The sequence below is a fragment of the Protopterus annectens genome, chromosome 8.part0 (assembly GCF_019279795.1).
Source record: "Protopterus annectens isolate FY-2018-M chromosome 8.part0, PAN1.0, whole genome shotgun sequence".
Classification (NCBI taxonomy): domain Eukaryota; kingdom Metazoa; phylum Chordata; order Ceratodontiformes; family Protopteridae; genus Protopterus; species Protopterus annectens.
This window is the reverse complement of record NC_056741.1, coordinates 1,407,179,246-1,407,196,876: the sequence shown is the minus strand read 5'-3', so window position 1 is coordinate 1,407,196,876 and position 17,631 is coordinate 1,407,179,246. Positions and strand designations below refer to the sequence as shown.

At 41.2% G+C, this 17,631-nt stretch overlaps 1 protein-coding gene across 2 annotated transcripts in view; it reads right to left on the bottom strand.

The window, feature by feature from the left end:
* Positions 1-17,631, bottom strand: part of DIXDC1 (DIX domain containing 1) — a 1,310,681-nt gene that overhangs the window by 850,046 nt on the left and 443,004 nt on the right. For both annotated transcript variants that reach the window (XM_044081011.1, XM_044081010.1), the window contains one exon: positions 12,447-12,576. In XM_044081011.1, the coding sequence (XP_043936946.1) occupies positions 12,447-12,576 (130 nt within the window). The remainder of the gene's footprint in view (positions 1-12,446; positions 12,577-17,631) is intronic.

The following is a 17,631-nucleotide window of genomic DNA, read 5'->3' as shown; positions in this document are numbered from 1 at the left end:
GTGGAAGGATCATTTATTCTAGTTTGCAAGGTTATGGTGGCAAAGGAAGAGTCCTCCACTCCCCAACTGAAAACCTGGGGGGGGGGGGGGTGTACAGCCCATCAAATTTTTGCAGTAACATAAAGAAACCCTCTATAAGCCTACTGTGATCTGTATGAAATAAAAATAATTCTGGGAAGAGGGGAGTGTCTTTGTGTTGATGGCTATTTACTGAAGTTTCCACAGTGAAAAAAAAAACCTCTGTCATTAGCTGATTTTAAAGCCATCAAACCAGCAAGTGAAGAGCATCAACAATGACAGCAGAAGCTGTTTCTTTAATGATCTGGGCAACTGCAGATGACTTAGGTTTTTCCTGTTACGTGAAAAGGAACCTTTCGAGCAAGTGGCATCATGGTGATATAATCAATCTCAAACCTAGGAAAGGAAAAATCTTGGCTTCCTAACTGCTTGCTTTTGACATTGTCAGCCCCCTGTGATCTTAGAAGGTTTTGAGGTGAGAGATTTGTAACTGAAAGGCTTCAAGTCCAAGGACTTCTGTAGAAACAGAAGCCTGTCTTGGGGCATAAGTTGATGGTTTAACTGGCAACCTGGAATGAGTTTTCTGAGTCCCTAATGCTTGTTTTAACAGATGTAATTGCAGAACAGTTAAAGCGTGCCTGTCTAACCTCCTCCCCTGGAGGTAATATGATTAAATATTGTAGGTGCTCTGATTAGACATCTGACTATCAGTACCCCCCCCGACTGCTTATTCAAAATTAAGTGAATGATACTTGAACCTCTGTATTTATGTAAAATGCTATATTACATGGTTAGGGTGTACCAAGCTTATTTTGCCTGTTATGCACCTACTTCTCTAGCTCAAACTTATTAACTATCTTTACTTTGTACAAAATCTACATACACTACAGGAATTCCCTTTAATACACTTCTCTTTTCTTACAGGTTTTGAAAAGTCTTAGGTACACATTTATAAATTCCTGCACTTGTATTGTACTAGATCATCTTAGTGAGCCAGATAATTAGAAATGGTCATTTCATTGTTCTGTGTTAACATTTTCAATGGGATTATTAGAAGCTGTGGTATTTCTCTGTTATCTATGTCAAACTGTTGTAATTCTAGCAATTGTACTACTCAACAAGGACAACATATGCCTGAAAAGGGTCCTTGGACCAAAGCACCTAAACATTTATCAAATGTAAATAACTATGTACTTCCATAAAATAAGTGCCTTTCCTTTCTGCATCTCATCATGGAGAAGGTAAATTCCAAACAAATCTCACACTTTGAAAGAACATAGCAAGCCTGTCCTGTGGTGGAATCCTTTCCCCGCAACAACAGTGCTGAAACTCTTACGCTTATTGCTTAGTATAGCATTTGCCCTAACTACCAAAATTAGCAGAAAGGAAAAAAGCCAAGTATCCCATAATGAAGAGATTTAAGCAAAACTAACTGTATGCCAATAACAAAACAGAGTTCACTTAGTAGAGAAAGGCCAACAGTGTTAACAGTTTTAAGCACAAGAACAACAAAATTAGCCTTACTGTACAAATTCTAACAGAAGTAATTAAAATCAGAAAAACAGTAACATAAAACTGGCAAACTTTGTTTTGGGGCATTGGCCCACCTAATCATTTCAGCCTTTCTGTTATTCTCTCTAAAAATGACACAATATGAGTTTTATACCAAAATCTAAATGAGGGACTATTACAAAAAATACTAAAAAGACGACTTTGGGGGAAAAAGTCATTCTCAACCTGCAGAATACTAAAAATTTTACATGGCAACAAAGATCTGGAGAGGAAATGATATGCAGTATATTATACATTCATAAGTATACACTAGTCTAACAGCCACCAGGGCCTTTATAAGCCTAGTACACAACTTAACTCAATTTCGTCCCCTTGTAGTGTGCGAGTCTTAATTGGAAGGAGTGGGGTATGTTTGCTTAGAGGTTGCAAAAAAGTTAAGTGGGGAGTATGTTGGTTAGGGAATGTCTACTGTCTGCCTATGTCTATATGACATGGAGGCCAGCCTGAGGATAACTGTATGACTACCCATCCATTGGTCAAGATTGTTTGAATAAGGTTAGGGATGGACTCTGCTTCACATGGATGGAGAGGCTATTTCAGAGCATGGGAATCCTGTGAGTCACAAATCTGTCTCAACAACATGTTATGTTTATATTGCAAAGTTCAAATCCCTCGATCTAGTATTTCTGGCACTGTTTGTTTTGCGGATGTGCAAAAGCTCTAACAGGGCTGGATCCAAGGATGCTTTATATGCCAAACACATATCACCTCAACAACTTGTAGGAGACGGAGTGTAAAGACAGGGATCTAAGGCAATCTGTATAGGACTCTGTGTTAATACCTTGGATTGTCTATGTAAGAATCCTCTGTGGGTGTTCTAGCTGTTGCATATCCCTATTCAGGTACATGTTGAAGGGGGCACTGTACTCCATGATGGGTCTGATAAGGGATGAGTACAGTGGTACTATAACAATCTTGGACCTGAGTGCCATACCCTTAATTATAAGTTGAGCAACACAGCTACAAGTTAGTCAAAGGCAGATTACTGTCTACATATTTCCCAGATATCTCACTACTTGATCAACTCTTGGGGGGGGGGGGGTCTTATCAATGGAGTAATTTTCCTGGATAGACATTTTCCCAAATGGAGCTTTACTGTAAGGTGCTGAGGAGCTTGGAAAACTTAGGACTGTTTAGTAGTCCTAAGGCCTCTGACTTTGAGTTAATAAACCCACTTTTTTTTCAGATAGTATATTCCATGAACTTAAACATAAAAAAAAAAAAAAAACCTAAAATAATTTCTAACTTCTTCCCTATCTGAAACACACTACTAAACACAGAACAAAAAAAACTGCAACCCTTAATTACAGGCATTCAGATTTCTATTTCTGAGCTTAACAAGCTATAGAGGTCAAGAAAGACAGTGGGAGGAGAACAGTTTACTGAGAACCAGCTATAATTACACAGCACTCCATAACGTCCTCATACTGAAAGACAAAGCTTGACTAAACATGCTTCCACAAGCAAGTTATGCCCTGCATTTCTTGTTTTCATGACATGTGCATTTAACTGACATGCAGCCCACATGGTGACACTAACAATTTGGGACCAAGTTTGAAGTCTGCTAACATTTACTTTTTTGTCTACTTGTTTTAAGTCACAAGAGAAAGAGACAACAATACTGTAAACACCAAACTCACCACCTCGTAAAACAGGTCAAGTAAGCAGATGCCTCAACAGCAGTGTACAAACAATTAGAATAAAATCCACCATGGAGTTGGAAGAGTTACATGTGGAACACACCAGCGTTCACTTCAGTGCATGGGACCACTGTATCGCATAGGATTACAAATAAAAATGCATATTGTAATTTCTCTGCAGTGATCGAGATCTGCAGCAGGCTTAATAACATGATGGGTAAACAGGCTCAAATGAAATACAGCAAGATCTGACAAAAAGGTAAGATGTGTAGAAACTTGGCTTTACTGCAAAGAAACTGCAATATAATGCACCTGAGCAAGAAAAATTAATGGGAGGGAGAGCTGACGAATGCAAGTACAGTGGAGGCAGACCTACCAAAAAGGTGGTAAAGAGAGTCTGGGATGCAAAAGATGCACAGGGAAAAGAATCATTTGATGAAAACCAGGAATTTATTCTTTCACTTCTGTGAAGACATTTAATGAAGCTACACATGTGATGCTAACAGTTCTGGGGGCTTGGCTATGCAAAGATGCTCAAGTAAATGTTGCTGATTTTTTTTGGGTCCGCACCAGAAGTGATCCTGTCATCTTCACAGCTTCATTTTTTTTCAGTCACTCTTCCACCTGTTAAACTATTCTGTCATAGGTTCATACTAGGCTATCTGCCCTAGGGTATTTATAAGCCTAGCCAGAATGTGTTTGGCTTTTGCCACCCATTTTAAATTTATTTTGCTATGCCCTTTTTCGAGGTTAGTATACTGTGCCTCTGTCTAACAGTGACACAGAAATGATACCCGGGGTAAACCTACGATCTCCCATCCACTCATCAAGATTCCTCTTGAAGAGAGTCAATGAGGGACTCTGCCTAACCTGGACTGGGATTTTATTCCAGAGTGAAGGGAGCCTCTGGGTTATGAATCTGTCCCTCCAGCATGTCCTATTTATTTCAGTGCTGAGGTTCAAGTCTCTCGAGCGCGTAGCTCGATGGGATTTGGATTTTCTTAGGTGCAGCTTGTCCATTAATTCCGGGTTGGACATGGCTTTATACGTTAGGCACAGATCGCCTCTGAACAGGCGGTATGCCACTGAGTAGAGCTGGAGTTTCTTTAACCGGGCAGCATATGGCATCTGTTTGAGCCCTTTGATCCTCTTGGTGAGGTACTTTTGGGGTCTTTCCAGTTGCTGCAGGTGTCTGGTAAGGTACATCCCAAAAGGGGCATTGTACTCAATTATGGGCCTGATGAGGAATGAGTAAAGAGGCACGATGACCTCCCCTGATCTAGATGTGAATCCCTTCATGATTAGGTGGGCTATATAAAATGTTTTTCTAACCACTTTGGCCACGTGGTTGTCAAATGAGAGATTGCTATCAACTTGGGCCCCAGGTCCCTAATTACTTCTTCTGTACTTAAAGGATTACCACCTATGTGGTAATTTGTGGGCACTTTGTTTTTGCCAAAGGGGATGACTATACACTTTTTGGCATTTAGCTTGAGGCCATGGCTCTGGCACCAGTTGTCTGTTTCTATGAGGCCCTTTTGGAGGATGCTTGTGTCGGCTGGAGAGTCGATTATGGCACCCAGTTTGCAGTCATCTGCGAACTTGGTCAGCCACAGTCCTTCCGTGTTGGCCTGTACCTCCGAGAAATATATACCGAACAAGAGAGGTCCCAGGACTGAGCCTTGTGGGACACCACTTGTAACTGGTTTGGAGTCTGACAAGGCTCCAGCAATTCTAACAATGTGGATTCTGTCCTTGAGCCAGTTTGCAATCCATCGACACAGGGGTTTATATTTAAGCTGGTGAGCTTAACTATAATGCCCGAGTGGGGTATTGTATCGAAGGCTTTTGCGAGGTCCAGGTAAGCTGTGTGGACCACCTTCCCCTCGTCAATGGCCTTGGTGACTGTTTCAAAGAAATCAACCAGGTTTAAGAGGCAGGATCTGCCCTTAACAAAGCTGAACTGGGTAGAATCCAGTGTCTGTAGGTCCCCAATATCTTTATTTATGAGGTCCATGATGATCCTTTCCATAGCTTTGCAGACCAAGCTAGTCAGGCTTATGGGGCGATAGTTTCCAGGATCTGTTGAGGCACTACCTTTATGGAGAGGGACCACTGTTGCTGTACGCCACTCTTTGGGCACATATCCTGGAGTAAGGCTGAGATTGAACAGTAGTTTTATGTTTGGGTTTAGCTCTTCTTGGAGTACATGTAGGACGCAGCCCGGGACACCGTCTGGTCCCATTGATGCTGTGTTTTTTGCTTTGGAGAGGGCGGCTCTTACCTGAGCATCTGAGATGTCAGGGGGCAGCACTCTGCTGGGATAGATATTTGCCCTTTTGGTGGGGGGGGGGGGAGTTGGCGCTGAACCTGTCAGCTAGGATGTTGGCAATGTCTGTGGGTTTGGTGTATTTTTTGTCATTTTGGACTAATTCTGAGCATATCTGGGAATTACCACCCAGGTTCCTAACATAACTAAAGAAAGCCTTGTGATTATCCTTAGTGTCCTGTGCAATTTTTCTCTCAAAGCTGGCCTTAGACAATTTTATGAGTTCCCGTAGTTTTTTGCTAATACTGATCAGTGATGCCTTCCCTTTTTGGGATTTTGCTCAATCTTTTAGTAGCTTCCTCCTTCTATTGTATAGTTTGTTTATGGATGGGGTCCACCAGACAGGATGTCTGCCTTTGGAGGATTGGGTCTTGGTTTTATTTGGGATCGCATGATCCATGCATTCCTGAAGGTGTTCATAGAATGAGTTTATAAAGGATTCTGCGGTCTGGGCCGTATTTTCCACAGGCCCGGGGGGCTTTGAAGGATTCCACCTCGGTTTTGAGGAGTGTGAAATTTGCTTTAGAGAAGTTTTTCACTGTGGTTTTCTGGGCAGGGGGTGGGGTCGGGATGTGAATATCCAGTGAGATTAGTTTATGGTCTGATCTTACCAGTGAGGGATACACTTCTGGTCTGGAGCATAGAGTCCCCATGTTGGTGATGATCAGGTCCAGTATGTTTTCCCCTCTTGTGGGAGTGGTAACAAGTTGTTCCATAGCATTTGAGTTTATAAATTCTAGGAACCTTTGGACTAGGGTGTTGGAGCTAGAGTAATGCTCCCAGTCTATGTTTGGGTAGTTGAAGTCGCCCAGTATAATGGTGTTTGGAGAGACCTTCATATTTTCCAGTGTTCTCAGGAAGGCCGAGTGGGGTTCCTGGGTTTGGGAGTTTGGTCTGTAGCAGGCTATAAACTGGAAGGCAGTTTTACCCACTGTTAGTTGCACGTGGATAATCTCTGATGCTTCGTGCTTTGCCACCAACCTGGAGGTGTGGGTATCTTTGATGAATATCGATACTCCCCCTCCTTTTGTGGTTCGGTCCAAGTTTTGGGGCCGAAAAGCATGGTATAAGGTATAACCTGGTAGTGCTGGGGTGCTCTCGGAAGCCCTGAACTAGGTTTCTGTTACTGCACAGATATCGATGTTCTCCATGCTAAGTAGAGTTTTGAGTGCGTGCATCTTGAGGTTTAGACTTCTGGCATTGAGTAGCATTACTCTTAGTTTCTTATCCCTTGTGATACCTATGGAGGTGGGTTTGTCTTTTGAGCCTTGCCTAAAAAAGGCACTATTGGAGTAGCAAGAGCCTTTGCCAATATCTGAAAACCCAGGGGTGACAGGTGCAAGCCGTCCCTAGCGAAGCATCGTGGCTTGTCGAGCATATCATCCCAAGCTGACAGGCATTGGATCCCCTTTGAATGACACCAGTACTTAAGCCAATTGTTGAAATTGATCATCTTGTCTTCATATTGTGGCATCATTCTTGGTGAGGGTAAGATGCTACTCAAGGCCTGGGTCATACCGGCCTGGGCTACATGCTCAGAGAACTCCTCTATGTCTCTTTTCATGTAGTCCAGGGAGGTACGTCTCAGGTCATTCACACCAGCATGGACAATGACTGAGTCATATTTGTACTTGCCTTGGAGTGACCTGAGTGCTTGTTATGTGGCGGATCCTAGCGCCCGACAGGCTGCTCACCGTGATCCTCTCCTTGTTCAGCCTGGTGAGCGGGACGTCAGTGTGCCTGACGATAGAGTCACCTATTACAAGTGTATCAGGTGTGTTGTTTAGTCTTAAGGGCTGTGACTGTTTGGCACACTGGCTTTGTGAGATATGTGTTGCACGTGTTTTGTTTTGAGGTAGCAGTTGCTTGGGTGTCTGCTTTGGAGGTCTCTGCTGCTTAGGCAGATCTTTATTTAGAGCCTCCGAGTATGTTTTTGTGTGATTATGTGTTTGGTTTGCTGTCGTGGTAGGTCTATGTGAGACTGGAATTGTAGTGAGCGTGGTTTCCTTCTCCTCCTGACTGGTTATGCCAGTACTGAGTTGAGAGAGCTTAGCCTCCAGTTTGGCTATATGGTTGCATCTCTCACATGTGTTGGAATTTGTTGGGAGGAGGAGAGGGTTGTCTGTGTACATGAGGCAGTTGTAACATTGCCTTAAGATTCCCAGATTTACCAGCTGGACCGGAGAGGAGATTGACAACTGACCTTTGGATATGCTAGAATAATATTGGGAATTCCTTTATAATTGAAAACAAGGGCCAGTGGGGAGTGAGGGTGTAGTGCTTTTAATTTTTAGTGCTGACTTATATAATTGCTTTAGTGAGCAAGTGCCAGGTAACTTAAGTGCAATGTGTTACAGGTAACTTAAATGCAAAAACAACAAACAGTAACTTTCTTTCAAGTGAAACAAGGAAATAAGTACAGTAAGCAATGCAGATATCACTAGTGATCCACAGAAGCATTGAGGAGCCGCGTATTAGGTGGAATTAGCGTTCCAGGGAAATAACAAGCAAACAAACAACAAGCATATAAACAAAGCTAGATTCAGCAGGCCTGGATCTAGTCTATGCTACAGCAAACAAGGTGTACCAATTTCAGTAAGATACAGTTCAAATATTTAGGCACTATAAACCTTTAACTAGAAATTCCCAGCTCAGAAGGGCAGAGTCCAGCCTCTTCTCCCACAAGAGTGCAGACCACGAACCTTCTTAATGTAAAATAACTGGCCTGAAGCCCAAGAGATTAAACCAGAACTAATACACTTTAAGAATAACAGACACTGGGCTCTCAATCAGCAGTTCCCAACTTAGAAGGATGAAAGCTACCTGTTCTGCCACCACAGTGCATGCCACAAACCTTCCTAATGTAAAACAACTGGTCTGAAGCCCAAGTGCTTAATCCAAAAGACTTTGAATGATAGCTACACTTTAATCAAGTTACTACCAAGCAGTAATAAATACAACTGAATACTTTAGAGAATGCCTGGATTACACACTGCTGTGAGCAGCCAGTTCTGCCACACAGTCCCTCTAAGACCAACAAGGACTGGCAGAAGCAGAAAGCCACTGTGCTCCTAGAAGGAATTAAGGTGGAAATTTTAGCCTCCATCTACCTTTCTCCAGTACACAGTCCAGCATTCTCCGGTTTCTGGGATGGGACACTTCTGTACCTCTTCTATCATGAAGTCATTGACATCAGCATAAATGCATTCTCTTCAAGGCTCTAACCTCATCTGCTTCACCTTTACACTTATCTTGTAATAGTTATATGCCCTACTTTGTTGTTGTTGTTTGTCTTTCGGCTTTTTCCTGGTAAGGGGTCGCCACAGTGGAACTCCGGTCCGCTAATGATTGGTAGTAGATTTTTTTTACGAAACGCCGAGGTGCCAGCTCGACGCCCAACCTTCAACGAAGGCATGCCCATTTACGCACGCATGTCTTTCGAACGCTACCCAACCGCGGGGAGGACATGCAGGCTCCGCACAGAAGTTATATGCCCTATTAATTATCCCTTTTTTAAAAGCAGCTTCTGTTCTAGATTCACCTAAAAATCTCATCACAGCAGGTCTTTAAGAGTCCACAATCCCTTCCCCTTTTCCTGTACTCTGATAACAATCCTTGGTAAGGATGTCAGTCTTTATCCTTCTGGGGCACATAAACTTGCGAGTTACAACTGGGGTAGGCTTATAAAGGCCCCAGAGATCAGTAGCCTTTTATAAACCTAAGAACCTTTTCTTCATGGCTCAAAACCCTTATCTGGCTCAGTTATATACAAGCAATAAGGTCCTTTCTGAGAAACTACATAGTATTACACTTTACATTTCTACTTTCACACATATCTCTTTTGCCTTTTAATTTTTTTCCCCCATCCATGGGGAAGGTCACAAAGTTACCCATTTTTATGAGATAGAAAATACAAACTGCAGATTAAACAGAGCTCAACTGTAGCTTACAAATGTGCCAACACTCTGAAATATGAAAGGAAAAAAAAAATCACCACATTTTTATATTGATTTTCTCTACCCTGGCACCACAATGTATATCCTGGATGAAGAGGGCTGGGGGGAACAGTATAATAAGCATTCTTATCGAAATTCTGAGAACTGTAACTGTATAATGAAACCAAAACTGCAAATATGGGAATATCTAAGTCAGAGGCTGAGGCACTTCAAAAAAAAATGTCCCCACTCATATCTACATGCATATTAATGTGTGTGTGTGTGTGTGTGTGTGTGTGTGTGTGTGTGTGTGTGTGTGTGTGTGTGTGTGTGTGTATAACACACACATACATGCATAAAATTATCTCTGAGTTATTAATATATCTTTATAAGAAATTGCGGGGTGAGTGGTGGGGGTTAACAGCATTACAATGTGTTTTGACAGGGTGTATTTCATTGCAATCGCACTTTTTCAAAGTTGCTCGATTTGAAATTGCAAATCTCACTCTGACAGAGAGCTATTTATGTATTTCAGAGGAATTTACAGAAAATAAGACAGCAACATCTTCCATGGGTGAAGATAATGAAAAATCAAGCAGCACAAGTGGAGATAAGAGCTCAAGGGCGATGTTGACAAAAGTAGTACTATACGAAGAGGGTTTTGGAGTACCTGGAACAGTCATCCTAATGAAACTGCTGTATCAAAACCACCGACAGAATACATGGTACCAACACTCAGAATCAGCATCAGGTTTCCAGTCATGGCCAGCTTATTTGTTTTGAGATAAGAATATCAAGAAATTCACCTCGACACTGGAATGAAGCAAAGATGAAGGGGGTGAGTCTTGGCATCTGAACATTTGTTAGTTTTGTACTCTCCTTATGTGTTTCTCCAATTGTAATTCTGGAGTTTCAGCTGCTTCAGTATATAACTAGTTGTTGAGAAATCAGTGAACGAGTGAGAAATGTTTTATTATTTTGAAAGACATAAAACAACACCGCGACATAGATAAAAGCCAGAAGCTAAATATAACTGTGAAAGGCTAATTGTTTTAAAGGCTGACAAACACTACTGTCTGCCTTTTTTGTTGACAGTATACATTGTTTTTACAACTTTTAAAGCTGTTTCTATTTTACATTGTTGTTCAGTTGTACGTGCTGTGCTATGCTCTAGAGGGAAACTAGAGCATAAGAGCTGTGAAGGCTACATACTAAATCTTAAGTACTGCGGTGGTGGTGCTGCGGTAGCGTTGTCACCTCACAGTAAGACGTCCTGTTCGATTCTCAGCTAAAGCGACTTCTGTGTGGAGACATGCGTGAATGGGCGTACCTTCGTTGAAGGTTGTGCGTCACAGCTGGCAACTCGGTACGTAAAAATCTACTGCCAATCATTAGCAGACCGGAGTTCCGCTATGGCGACCCCTAACCAGGAAAAGCCGAAAGATACAACAATTAGCATAAGCCATACACTACTAAGTAATTTTGGAATGATACAAACAGGATATTGTTTAATCAGCACTCTCCACAAACTACAAATTTTGACATTTGCTGAGTAAGGTAAGCTGGTCTAACAACCTTTTTCAACCATGATTTTGGCCACACAACAACAAAGTAAAGTTGCAAATGACAGTTCATTTGTAGGTACTAATATTGGATTATACAGTTATGATGCATGTCTGTTTGTGTAAGTATATATAAATTATGTGCCCTGTAGACAAAAATGTTAACACAAATCACACAAATCAGTGCACATCTAAAAACACAAAAAACAACTTTCCAGAAGGTAAATGAGACATAAATATTTTAATAAATATTATGTCAGATCCTATCAAATGTGAATTTTTTTTTGGGGGGGGGGCTACTGTTTATAACTAATTTAGCCCTTATTCGAGTGGTGGCACTTAGTAGAGTTTCAAAGGTGATACAGTAAACTGATTATGAAAGCAAATAAATGAATGCAGATCTTGTATGGGAAGAAAGAGTAGTCCAAAGTGCTGGTTCCATTTCTGCAAATCTTTAATCTGTAGAGGTTGTGGTGAATGGGGGGAGGTAGTTGTGTTTCACAATGTGTGGCCCTATGTCTTGTGACATCTGGGGTCACTTGTAGGTTTTTGTTTAGAACTTAAGAGCTAGAGAAGAACAGTAGTTTTGCAGCAGGAGTTCAAAAACTACAGGTCCTTACAAAAGGGCTGTTTTTTGTTTTCAAAGCTGAAAAAGGATTTACAACACATCTGCTTGGCTGGCCGTGCCTCCTGACAATTTGTTAACTTTTAATAGTTTTAAAACTGCTTCCATTACCAAGTAATGCATCACACAACAGCAGCAATATAGCTCAAGTTGGGTAGCAGTGAATCAAAGAGTAGGACACTTGGCTTTCATACTGAAAAATCTGAAAGTTCTGTGTTCTACCCTAGGAGCTTGGATTAATTTTCCATTACTGACACTGCAATGCCATGGGGGGGGGGGGGGGGGGGTTGCACTCCTGACCGTGCCATCCTTCAGATGAGACACTAAAAAGAGGTCATTCTACTTGAGTTCATGGTAGCTCATGTGGATAAAAAAAGATCCCATGGAGTAAATTTCCCCAAGTCAGTGTGAAGACCACCTCAGGTTTCCCCTGAAAAGAAGGCACTGGCCTAGTGAGGCTAACCCAGTCAACAAATGATAAATAAATAAGATTGTACTTGGTGTAAAATAAGTTACGTAAAGCTTGTTGCATAAAGAACTTTTGACATTCTGTTCTTAATAAAATAACACCAGAACTTTGAGCGGAGAGCGTTACAGTATCTTCATACTACATTGTGACAATACAAAATGGCCACACAGGCTGACTATGAATTGAGTATATTTTCAGTGAGGGAAATGGGGTTCTGCAGCTGCTTTGGTGCCACATAAAAACAGGGATACAATGCAGGCCTAACAACAGATGAGAGAATGATGCTAGATACTCACCAACGATCTCTATGAGGTGTGCAAGGACAACTCCATCTCGCAGATCTTGTCTCAGCTCCTGCACTGGCTTTACATCTGGCTTCTTCTTTATTTGGGAATTTACCCATGCCACATAGGCCTGCAACTGTTGCTGCAAACATGAACAAAGACAGCTTTGTATAAATGATCATTATTCTTTTACAGAAGAGTATTACAAAAATCAGTAGTCAAACCAATACAGAAATTGTTACGGAATAGCAGTATATGTATCTCTTTACACCATAAAATCAAACTCTGTTTTAAATTTTTTATTCTGTAAAAATAATAATATTGTTTTTAAGTCACCACAGAATACTACACTGATTGTATTAAGGCAAATATTCTACAGTAATCTAATACACCTTCACTCTTACGCCTATAGAAAGATGGGTACTCACACCATGCAGATCGTATCTAACACTAGAAAACAGAAGATAACCAGATTAAACACTGTGTGTATACATATACATATCTATATATATTGTGTGTGTGTGTGTGTGTACACACACACACACACACACACACACACACACACACACACACACACACACACACACACACACACACACACACACACGTATACACACAAAGTGTTTATTTCAGGGGATTACAGGGAAAGGTTAACCAAAAAGCATAATCTGAAGAAAGAAAACCAGTCAAAACACAAAAATGTTACATTTCTGTCATGATAACTCTAAATTAAATATTGTCTGCTTCATTTTTAAACTTTCTGTTAGCTGTTTTGTTCTTTCTGCTACCTGCTGTCCAGCAGGCTTTGCTATGGATGTGTCCTCCTTCACCCCATGGGGGCCAGCAAATCAAACAAGCTGTCATACACACAAGCATTGGGGTTTTCTAACACAATCCCTGGTGACTGATGGTGGCACCTGTATTATCACCATGGGGCATCTTGTGCATGCTGCCTTTACAGACTTTGGATTACCAAGCCATTTGTCCCAGTCTCAGGGAAGCAACTGGGCAATGAGGACCACCATCTACATTCCAAGATGAGTGTGCCAGCTCACTGACATCCTCCCCTACCCAACTCATGCACTACCTAAGCTACTAACCTTTGAGTGCTCTAGGTCATAATCAGTAAACGTTCTGATATCTCTAGCTTGGTGCAAAACTGGTTTCTGAGGCCTCGTGTGGAGAGCCTGATTTTGACAAGGAAGAGGCCCACTTGGATGATGACTTGGGAAGGGTAGACCTCAGAAGGCCTGAGGAGCCTAGTTCTCTCTGCATTAGGACATAGGCCTAAGGGCCACATGTCCTACTGCAGAGGTCTAACACACCTAAGCCAGCGCTGCTACATTTACAGTCATGGAAGCAGACAACTATGGGTGCCATGATGTTATATTCAGATGCACCAACACTGACATCAAGGAAACCAGCATCAGCAACATTGGTCATGGTTCCTACATCTTATAATATAGAACTGATTTTGAAAGTCTCAGAGCCACCACTAGTGTTAATAATACTGGCACTGGTACTGGACAATACAACACCGAGAAAATAAGAGCCTGCAGTTTTGCAGTTAAGGATATGACCAATGCCAGAAAAAAGAATGCCATGGTAGATGCCTGCACCAGGACAAATGCCAGTGACGTTAGTGTTGGCATTCTGATTGTTGACACCGACCAAAAAACTGTAGCACAGGTGAGGATATGAAAGAGGCTTGTAAAGTTGGGTAAAGGGAATTACATGGTGGTTAAGGGGACAGTAGGAAAGAAATGGAAAACACTAGAGAAATGACAGAAATACATCTCTAAGCAATACACTACAAGCATGCTATCACAAAATAGCAAAATTCACAACTGGACTACCTAACCAAACACACCACTGTCAAGCCATTAAGGAATTGAAATGGCTTGAATTCCCCCACTTCCTAAACTACACCCAATTTGCTCTAGCTCACAATTTAATATATAACCCCGATAACTGCTCTTCTCTGCAATTCATCCTACAATTCTATACCCCCACCAGAAATCTTTTTTTCACTAAGAAACAGTTACTGTTTCTAAACCCAGTAAAAGGCCTGCACAAAGCCTGTACACACACTCCGTTCCAAACTATGGAATGCCTTACCATCCTCTATTACACAAATAGATTCTTTAAAAAATAATTTTCTTGGCAAACCTAACTCCCCATGTGCACAAAACTATAGGCCACCTTAAACTATATCCAAATATGCTAACTATGAGGACACTTACCCATTTTAAGAAATTCTTCTCTCTTTCTGGCAATTTGATCTGATATGATAATCTGACTTCTTGTAATCAAGCTAAAATGGCCTAAGTGTTAAAGATTTTGTTTCTTTAAAAGAATGTACTTTGATTTCAACTAGAAATTCAATGTATACTACTAACACTAACTAGATTGTACAGATTGTTTTGATGTATTAAACTTCTAGAAATTTTTATATGTTGGTAGTACTGTACACTACATTTTTCTTGTATCATAATTTTTAGAAAATTGTGTACACTTTGTTATTGTCTTCCTGTAAATATATTCGGTTTGTGTCTGTGTCTTTTGGCATTTCCTGGTTAGGGGTCGCCACAGCGGAACTCCGGTCCGCTAATGATTGGCAGTAGAGTTTTACCTGCTGGCTTGCCGGGCCCAACGCACAACCTTCACCGAAGGAACGCCCATTCACGCATGTCGCCACACAGAAGACACTCTAACTGAGAATCGAACGGGCAACGTCTAACTGTGAGGCGATAATGCTACCACAGCACCACCAGAGCTTTTCTCCCCGGGCCTCCACTGAAAATGGGTTCTTTCGCCCAGTGGACTTTCCCGGTCAACAAATGTCAATTAATAAATAAATACTCCAAAAAAAAAAGAGCAAAAGCAGACTGAATCAGACAAGGAGAAGAACAGTAAAAGGAGACAGAATGAGAAAGAAGTGAAGCTGCAAAGTCAGGTAGCACCAGGGTAGGTAACAGAAGATGAAGAACTGGGCAGTAAGACTACCAACTGGAACAATGACATCATGTGCTTAACACAACATGGTGTTTGTTATCCCACAGTTGGATGTCACCTAGCAGCTGAATTCCAGCTTGAAACCAGGTTTAGTGTTGCTTGTGTAGTGGCTGAGGGAAGCATGTTCCATTGCTTGGTGAATCAAGACTGAGAAGGAAAAGCTGTCATGCCTAATGGTGGTAGTTCGCATTCCCACTACATTGGCATCTCTACAGGAAGAGTTATCACGGCAATGCATTAAAAGCTGAATATGCCTTAGGTACTGCTTTTGCAGCTCGTCAGCTGACCATAAACAAAGCTCTACTGATACATCTTCACAAGGGCCTTTCCATTATAAACGCATGCAGGCAGTGGAAATATTAAGCACTTCTTCCTGTGATTTGTACAAAACTGATGGCTACGACGGCCTTGTCCTTAGCATTTTAATTATCGATTTTCACCTTTGTCCATTCTCCATCAAGCTGATTAAGTTCTATGCACTCAAGAACATTTGCTTAACTCTTATGAGGGCTCAAAAAGCCACTTGTAATCAGCTCAACTGTTGAAAATCCTTCATTTGCTAATGCCACACTTAAGTGCTCTGTGTCCCTCTGAAAAATGATTTGTTAGCTCTTTCAGTTATGCAGCCACTCTGCTATGTTTTTGTGCAGTCATTCATTCAGGGTATACATTCACCAGCTCTATGCAGGTTTCTGAGTACAACAATACATTACTGAAATGTTTTCCATAAACAGAATCTGTACACATTCTATAATTTATATACTAATTTGAGAAATGATCAAAATCTCACAAGTAAAAGCAATGATTCCACAGATCTGAATCAGTCAAAACATATTACTTATATAATGAAATTTTCTTCTTTTCTTTTTTTTTTCCTGGTTTATCCTGTAATTCCCAGTGGCTATTATTTTCCAGTGTCCTTGGCATCGTCTGCTGACCATGCAGACAACTAATAAGCTGTAGCAAACTGGCAACCTGTACACACAAAAAAAAATCTCTATAAGATGACCTGCTGTAGCTTTGTCCACAACTGCTCAAAGTCTGTTGCTAGGAAAAAAGTCTGCAGTAAACTGCTCTATAAAACAACTACGGAAATGTATAATCCAACTACTCCCTGCGGTCGAGTGGCGTTTGAAAGACATGCGTGAAATGGGCGTGCCTTCGTTGAAAGTTGGGCTTCGAGCTGGCACCTCGGCACCGTAAAAATATACTGCCAATCATTAGCGGACCAGAGTTCCACTGTGACAACCCCTAACTGGGAAAAGTCAAAAGAAGAACAACAACTATTATTTAAACTGCAAGGAAAGAAAAAAAGCTGCATGCCTTACAGTTGTATAAATCAAATATTTCCCTTGTCCACTAAGTTACTACACCAAGATCAGGATTTCTTTTCCTTCTGTAGCTAATGAAGCAAGGATGGGGAACAGACTCAGGCTGCTAGATTGGCCAAGTGAAGCAAAATAAACCACTCAGTGCTGCACCTCCACACCTAAAATGAGGTTTGAGCACATTTTAGAATGGCTCACATCCTTAGAATAACTTACCACATTGGAAGCGTGCGTGTGTTTGCATAAATATTAGCTATAATAGCTGACATCTCGACTTCTCATAATTTGAAATGAAGTTAATTTAAATGTGTTTTTATTCCTCCTATAACGTGTTTAATAAATGCTGGAATTAGCCATACTGAGTTTGAAAAGCTTGAAATTAACTCTGCCAACTTCACACGCATGGCCAACCAGCTAGTAAAGTAAGTTACCTGAATTTATCAACAGTGATAAGACTACTATCAGCTTGAATACCAGAAGTCTGTCTTTGTAGTTCAGGAATAGTTTGAGGCACTTTCTTTTCAGGAATGATTAAAGCAGCTTTGTCATTCTAAGGACAAGAAGAGAAAGTACAGCCTCAAAACTACATCATTGCACATGCATGCTACAGTTACCAAGCACCCACTAAAGGAAACAACCAGGATGCCTGACATTATAATATTTAAAACAGGTAAGTAGAGTACAGCTACTGATATGGGCTATATGCAGCCAGACTGGGTGTATTTTAAGTAAAAAGAAAGTCGTGTGATCAGGCAGCTGAAAAAATTATGAAGGAGAGCGTCCACAGACAGCAGTTAATAAAACATCTCAGCAACCAAGCGGGTAGCTGAAGACAGTACTGTACAGCAAAATGC